At 45.4% G+C, this 7636-nt stretch overlaps 1 protein-coding gene across 2 annotated transcripts in view; it reads right to left on the bottom strand.

Moving 5' to 3' along the window:
* Nucleotides 1–3305: 3305 nt before the first annotated feature.
* Nucleotides 3306–7636, bottom strand: part of MTOR (mechanistic target of rapamycin kinase) — a 150469-nt gene continuing 146138 nt past the window's right edge. For both annotated transcript variants that reach the window (XM_025384127.1, XM_025384120.1), the window contains exons 55-58: nucleotides 6768–6848; nucleotides 6409–6489; nucleotides 4943–5048; nucleotides 3306–4270 (exon numbers count right to left, since the gene is read on the bottom strand). In XM_025384127.1, the coding sequence (XP_025239912.1) occupies nucleotides 4255–4270; nucleotides 4943–5048; nucleotides 6409–6489; nucleotides 6768–6848 (284 nt within the window). In that variant the 3' untranslated portion in view covers nucleotides 3306–4254. The remainder of the gene's footprint in view (nucleotides 4271–4942; nucleotides 5049–6408; nucleotides 6490–6767; nucleotides 6849–7636) is intronic.

Raw genomic sequence — 7636 nt, forward strand, 5'->3', positions numbered from 1 at the left:
TACTTGCTTTTCACTTTTTCCATGTGTGTGCTTCAGGTACACAGGTGCCCTGGCAGGACAAAGGCCTAGTTCATTTAGTATTTTTGAGCACCTGTTTCATCTGGTTCAACCTAATACCACGTGTCAGGCTGTGCAAATGCTCCCCCATGGATTATCTTGTCTTTCAGACAGCCTCACAAGGTAGGGCTTACCCACACTTTCAGAGGAGACAAGCAGAGAGAATCTAAGTAAATTATCCAAGGTCACAAAGGTAGTATGAAATGGAGTTGATATTTGAAACTCAGTAAGTTAACACTACAGCCTTTTTTTTTTCTTTCTTTTGAGATGAAGTCTCACTCTATTGCCCAGGCTGGAGTGCAATGGCGCAATTGCAACCTCCACCTCCTGGGTTCAAGTGATTCTCCTGCCTCAGCCTCCTGAGTAGCTGGGATTATAGGCGCGGACCACCATGCCCAGCTAATTTTGTATTATTAAGTAAGAGACAGGTTTCACCATGTGGGCGAGGCTAGTTTCGAACTCCTGACCTCGTGATCTGCCCGTCACAGCCTCCCAAAGTGCTGGTATTTTAGGTATAAGCCACCATGCCCGGCCTCAGCCTTGATTCTTAAAAAATACAGCTGGCCGGGCGCAGTGGCTCACGCCTGTAATCTTAGCACTTTGGGAGGCTGAGACGGGAGGATCTCCTGAGCTCACCAGTTTGAGATCAGCCTGGGCAACATGGCGAGAACCAGTCTCTATAAAAAATACAAAAATTAGCCAGGTGTAGTGGCATGCACCTGTAGTCCCAGCTACTCAGGAGGCTGAGGTGGGAGGATAATTCGAGCCTGGGAGGTGGAGGTTGCAGTATGTTGAGATTGCACCACTGCCCCCCAGCCTGTACTGCCAGACCTTGTCTCCAAAAAAACCCCAAAAAAACAGTTAACCTGTGAACAACATCTGGTAATTAGGGGCTCCCATTCCTTTGAGCAGTTGAAAATCCACATATAGCTTTTAACTCCCCAAAAACTTAATAGCCTCCTGTTGACCAGAGGCCTTACCGGTTAACAAATGGTCAACTGAGAAATATTGTGTATATATATTATATACTGTATTCTTACAATAAATTAGGAAAATTATGAGAAAATATATTTACTATTAAGTGGATCATCATAAAGATCTTCATCCTTATGTATTTATTTTTAGAGCCAGGGTCTCTGTCATCCAGGCTGGAGTGCAATGGCACAATCATAGCTTACTATAAGCTCGAACTCCTGGGCTCAAGCAGTCCTCCGGCCTCAGCATCCAGGGTAGACCGGGCCCATGCCACCATGCCCAACTAATTTTTTAATTTTTTGTAGAGGCAGGGTCTCACTATGTTTCCCAAGCTGGTCTCAAACTCCTAGATTCAAGCAATCCTCTCACTTTACCTTCTCAAAGTGTTGGGGTTACAGGCATGAGCCACCGTGCCTGGCTGGACTAAACTGTATTTAAAGGCCTCCACTAGCTCCTTCCCTGCCTTTGATAATTCTTCTCAAGAAACCCAGAAGGCTTTGCTTAGATGTAACTTAAAACCTATTGGATTCACCAAAGACCTTAATCCAGACTCTCATATCCTAAAGAATGTATCTTTATCACTAATGGCCACCATTTTCCTGTGTCCATTCATTCTCACACCTTTATTGTTCGTGAATGGTAACATCACCGTAGTCACTGAGAGTTGTTTCATCTGGAACCAAGAAAGTTATGGTGACCATATTTTCTGGAGCAAATAAGTGATACATGGTTTAGGACTGTAACAGAAAATCCAAGTAGGTATATGACTTTCTAGCTGTGAGTGTTAAAACTGTTACTAGTGTCACTATTGAGATTTAAATTCACCTTTTTTTTTTTTTTTTTAAACAGTCTTGCTCTGTCACCCAGGCTGGAGCGCAGTGGCGCGATCTCAGCTCACTGCAACCTTTGCCGCCCGGTTCAAGTGATTCTCCTGCCTTAGCCTCCTGAGTAGCTGGGATTACAGGCGCCTGCCACCATGCCTGGCTTTTTTTTTTTTTTTTTTGAAATGGAGTCTCACTCTGTTGCCCCGACTGGAGTGTAGTGGCACAATCTTGGCTCACTGCAAACTCCACCTCCCAGGTTCAGGCAATTCTTCTGCCTCATCCTCCCCAGTAGCTGGGATTACAGGTGCATGCCACCACACGCAGCTAACTTTTGTATTTTTAGCAGAGACAGGGTTTTGCCATGTTGGCCAGGCTGCTCTCGAACTCCTGACCTCAGGTGATCCGCCCCGCCTCGGCCTCCCAAAGTGCTGGGATTATAGGCGTGAGCCACCGCACCTGGCCACCAGTTGTCTTTTAAAAACACCACTCAGGGCTGGGCACAGTGGCTTCTCTGGGAGGCTGAGAGGGGGCAGATCGCTTGAGTCCAGGAGTTCGAGACCAGCCTGGGAAAGATGGCAAAACCCCACTGTCTACAAAAAATACAAAAATTAGCTGAGTGGGGAGGTGCATATCTGTAGTCCCAGCTACTTGGGAGGCTGAAGCAGGAAGATCACCTGAGCCCATGGGGCTGAGGCTGCAGTGAGCCATGATTGTGCCACTGCAGTACAGCCTGGGTGACAGAGCGAGACCCAGTCTCCAATGAAAACAAAAAACACCACTCAGATACGATTCCATTGCAAAACTTCACAGCATCAGGTTCATACTCCTTGCTGCTGAACTGATGGAGGCCCCAGTCTGGCCCCGTGCTACTTTTGTGCCTCCTTTAGTTCCTATTATTTTCCTGTTACTCCCTTTATTCCCCACTGACCACTGAGCCAGATATGCTGAACTATGAGGTGCAGCCATAAGAAAATGCCAGTTTTGTATGTTAAAAATGGTCCACGTACCTGCAATTTCATATGGTCCAAGTGATACTTGCTACTGCTGTGGATACCATGCTTTCACAGCAGTGCCTCACACTTCCTTTTCTGCTGAGAATGTCCCCCCTTGGTTCATCTGACAGACTCCCACTCCTCTTTAAGACCCACGCCAAACATCCACCTTTCTATGAGGCTTTCCAGGCTCACCCGGTGGAATTTGTGCTCCTACCTGTGGCCCATACACGCCTCTTCTCAGCACTTGGCCGGGGTAAGTTCTGTTCACTTGAGTGGCATGCTGTCTCCACCTGTCTGGCCTGGGAACAGTCTGAGGAAAGGGACCACATCATGTACACCCTTATGTCCTCTGTCATCCCTACTACAGAGTGCTTACTAAAGGCTGAGTGCTGAAAGAGTAAATGCTCCCTTTTTGAACTGATCAAAATTACGACTAAAAAGCCACTCATATACGTATGTTTAAAATTCTGATGTCATTTATTGGCACAAAAATTATTCCGATACAACCTGGTGTCTAGACATGGCTACACTTTATACTTTGTGCATTTAGTTGAGTATTTGTTCTGCTCATAATTCCCAATATGTACCAGACCTTCCCTGTGTTCAGCACCTCCATGACAGTATTTCTGTTTTCTGAGCCCTTGCTCTAAACAGAGTATTCTGACCACTGAAATCATCCCAGAACCCTGCTGCAGAAGGCCAGTGAGGGTGGTCCCACTGTGCAGTGATCCCCTCTGTGCATCTGCTCAGCCGAGGCCACCAGTGATCCGAATAAACCTCCCTACTAGCGGTCAGGTCTTGGATTGAAGCGTGAGTCGCAGCATCACTGGGTCTGATGGAAGACAGACCTTTTGTAAAACTCATTTTGGCCTATCTTGCAAACATTTCTGCTGCTGTCCGCAGACCAGTGAGGTCTTGGGATAGGTGGCAGGGGTGAGGTTGGCATCTTCTGTGTCTTTACGGTCTAGGATCCTAATCCATGTCCTCCATGACCTGAGGCTTCTTGGCTGTGCTGTTTGCTGTACCCATGTTGAGAGGAGCAACTAGGTCATTCTTCCATCAGCAAGTACTTGTGATGAGTTCTCTTGTGAGTTAAGTCAAAACCCGTATTTCTAAAGTTATAGATCTTCTGTTCCCCAAAATGAATGGCTTGATTTACGTGGTATTACTGTGTTTCACCGTCCTGGGAACCAAATCAAGCCTTGTGTTTCTGACAATATATTCTTCAACAGCAGCTAGAAAGTTGGTTCAAACCAACTTTTAATATACAGTAGTTCTTTTCATTTACATTTCAAAATATTTAACAAAGTCAAACTTTCTCACCATGGTTTCAGTTTAGTGGAAGCATTTACTAAAGTAAAAAAGCCTCAGAAAAAACGTGACAGTCACATCTGGGCCTCCAGTTACCAGAAAGGGCACCTAAGAAGGCAGAAAGAAAAGGAATATTTTAATAATTTGAGCTTCTTCAAAGCTTTACACAGATAACTTGAAAATGAAAAGGCCAAGGTCTGACAACCCCAGGGTATTCCCTGAGCTCTTCCACAGCTAATTGCATGGGACACACACATCATTTCCAGTCAAGGCTACTGCCCACCGAGGTCCCGCAAGGACACTTCCCCAGCATCTGCTCTCTCAAGTTTCTGCCTTCAAGCATGCCTCGGGCAATTAATCAAAGCACACCCCAGAGTGGTCCTTGAGGTTAGGCTCCCACATCATAAATCTGTCTTTTCATCTCCTTCTTTCTGTCACTGCTCTAGCTTTTTCTTTCCTTTGCCCTTCCTGTATCTCTGCATTGGACTGACAGCAAAACCCAAAAGGAACCCCTCACGAACAACCCTTGCCTATTCTCCTAAACCACTTATCTTAATGTAATTTTAATTTTAGTGTTTGCCTTCCAAATATGCATCCATATTTCTCAATTTTTTTAAAACAATGAGCACATGCAATAAATATGAACTTTTAAAGAGATCTGAGCTCTAACTGCCCTTTACAGATACGCCACCAAATCTCTTTTTGCTACCCTGGCTTTGGGGCCTAGGCTTGGGTTCTGATTGCTTATTTTAACGAAGTCACTTTGAGAGCCCCACTCACCAGCCAATATAGCACTGGCAGAGGTTTTCATGGGATGTCGCTTGTTTGATGAGCAGCTCAACTTGCGTTGGAACATCCAAAGTGTCATCATGAGAGAAGTCCCGACCTAGCACAGGAGCAACAAAAACATTTCACTCTCTTCCTGGCAATCGCTGCACTTCTTCTTCCCTGTTGCCTTAACTGTCCATACCAACAGCTTATCCTCAGACATGGAGATGAAGGATATATCATAGTTGGATTTGAAAAATTCAGCCAGGTGTGGTGGCTCACGCCTGTAATCCCAGCACTTTGGGAGGCTGAGGCAGGCAGATCACCTGAGGTCAGGAGTTCAAGACCAGCCTGGCCAACATGGTAAAACACTGTCTCTACTAAAAATACAAAATTAGCTGAGTGTGGTGGCACAGGCCTGTAGTCCCAGCTACTTGGGAGCCTGAGGCAGGAGAATCGCTTGAACCCGGAAGGTGGAGGTCGCACTGGGCCAAGATGGCACCACTGCACTCCAGCCTGGGTGACAGAGCAAGACCCTGTCTCAAAAAAAAAAAAAAAGAAAAAAAAAAGAAAAATTTGGCTGGGCATGGTGGGTCACGCCTGTAATCCCAGCATTTTGGGAGGCCGAGGTGGGTGGATCACTTGAGGTCAGGAGTTTGAGACCAGCCTGCCCAACATGGTGAAACCTCATCTCTACTAAAAATACAAAAAATTAGCTGGGTGTGGTGGGGGGGCGCCTGTAATCCCTGCTACTGGGGAGGCTGAGGCAGGAGAATTGCTTGAACCTGGGAGGCGGAGGTTGCAGTGACCCAAGATGGAGCCAGTGGACTACAGACTGAGCAATAAGAGCAAACTGTCTCAAAAAAAAAAAAAAAAAAAAAAAAGACATGATTAAAAAATACTTCCCTGAATTTGGCTGATTTTGGACCCAATAGAAATTTATTCACCTCCTGAGTTACATGAGATTAACCATTAAGTACTGTTATCAGTCATCAGAAAAAAGAATCAGAGACAATGTTTAACTGATGACTTCAAAGACACTCTTTGTCAGCTGCATGGTGCCCAAAGCTCATCACTAACACTACTGGACATGGGGCTGACCACCACTCAGAGACAGGAAAGTGTGCTCAGATTTTATGTCTCCTCTTTTTTTTTTTTTTTTGAGACGGAGTCTCACTCTGTCACCCAGGCTGGAATGCAGTGGAGCGATCTCGGCTCACTGCAAACTCCACCTCCCAGGTTCACACCATTCTCCTGCCTCAGCCTCCCAACTAGCTGGGACTACAGGGCCCACCATCACACCCAGCTCATTTTTTGTATTTTTAGTAGAGACAGGGTTTCACCGTGTTAACCAGGATGGTCTCGATCTCCTGACCTCGTGATCCGCCTGCCTCAGCCTCCCAAAGTGCTGGGATTACAGGCATGAGCCACCACGCCCAGCCTTATGTCCCCTTTAAGTAAACACATGACACACTCACCAGTGAGCTTATCTCGAACCCTGTTAATAATCTGAATAGCTTTCTTATTTAGGGCCTCTGGTTTCACCAAACCGTCTCCAACTGGAATACACAAAAGTAGAAATAACAGTAAGAATGGGAGCAATACAACAGGTTCAATGGGTGCCCTGTTTTTCTCAAATATTCACTTTTGTAAGTGTTGAGCAATCCTTCCTCTATGTTCATCTTTGACCTCAGAATATAATGAGAAATTCATGGAACCTTTTCTGCTCAAAGGCAGTTTTGTTGCTTCATCTTGTTGACCCTTCTCAGGGTATAACACAGCTGCTGTTTTCTTAATGAGCTAGTCATTGGTGCAGTTCCTCAGAGGCTGAACTTACTGAAAGAATGAATAGATTCTGGCACTGTGGTCCCCGTTTTCTTATGGGCTGGCTCCCCAAGTTCCACACCGTCCAAAATTTCTATGGGAAAAGAAATCAATTAACAGAAAATTCAAACACCAAAAAGCCACTGTTGGTGTTAGCATCTAATTCTCTACACACTCTATTCCTTTAACGCCTGCCCTGCCTACCCTAAAGGGGAAAAGAGAAGGAAAATTTTATGTTACTCTTTACGTATTTCAAAGTTTTAAGCTGGACACAGCTGTAATCCCAGCTACTCAAGAGGCTGAGGTGGAAGGATCACTTGAGTAGCTGAGTTCAAGACCAGCCTGAGACTCCATTTGCAAAAAAAAAAAAAAAAAAAAAAAAAAAAATCTATAAAGCCATTTTCAAATGTGAGTTAATAATTATTGAAAAAAATTTGGTGCTTATCAGAATTGAAACATGGATTTTCAGGCAAATTGCATTAACAAAATAAACTCATAGGAATAGGAACAGAGGCACAGGTCAAAAGCCTCATGACAAAATGTGTTTGAACAAAAACTGATAAAGAAAATTAACTTTGGGGCCGGGCGCGGTGGCTCAAGCCTGTAATCCCAGCACTTTGGAAGGCCGAGACGGGCGGATCACGAGGTCAGGAGATCGAGACCATCGTGGCTAACACGGTGAAACCCCATCTCTACTAAAAAAAATACAAAAAAAACTAGCCAGGCGAGGTGGTGGGCGCCTGTAGTCCCAGCTACTCGGGAGGCTGAGGCAGGAGAATGGCGTAAACCCGGGAGGCAGAGCTTGCAGTGAGCTGAGATCTGGCCACTGCACTCTGGCCTGGGCGACAGAGTGAGACTCTGTCTCAAAAAAAAAAAAAAAAA

Source organism: Theropithecus gelada, chromosome 1, assembly GCF_003255815.1.
Source record: "Theropithecus gelada isolate Dixy chromosome 1, Tgel_1.0, whole genome shotgun sequence".
NCBI classification, from domain to species: Eukaryota; Metazoa; Chordata; class Mammalia; order Primates; family Cercopithecidae; genus Theropithecus; species Theropithecus gelada.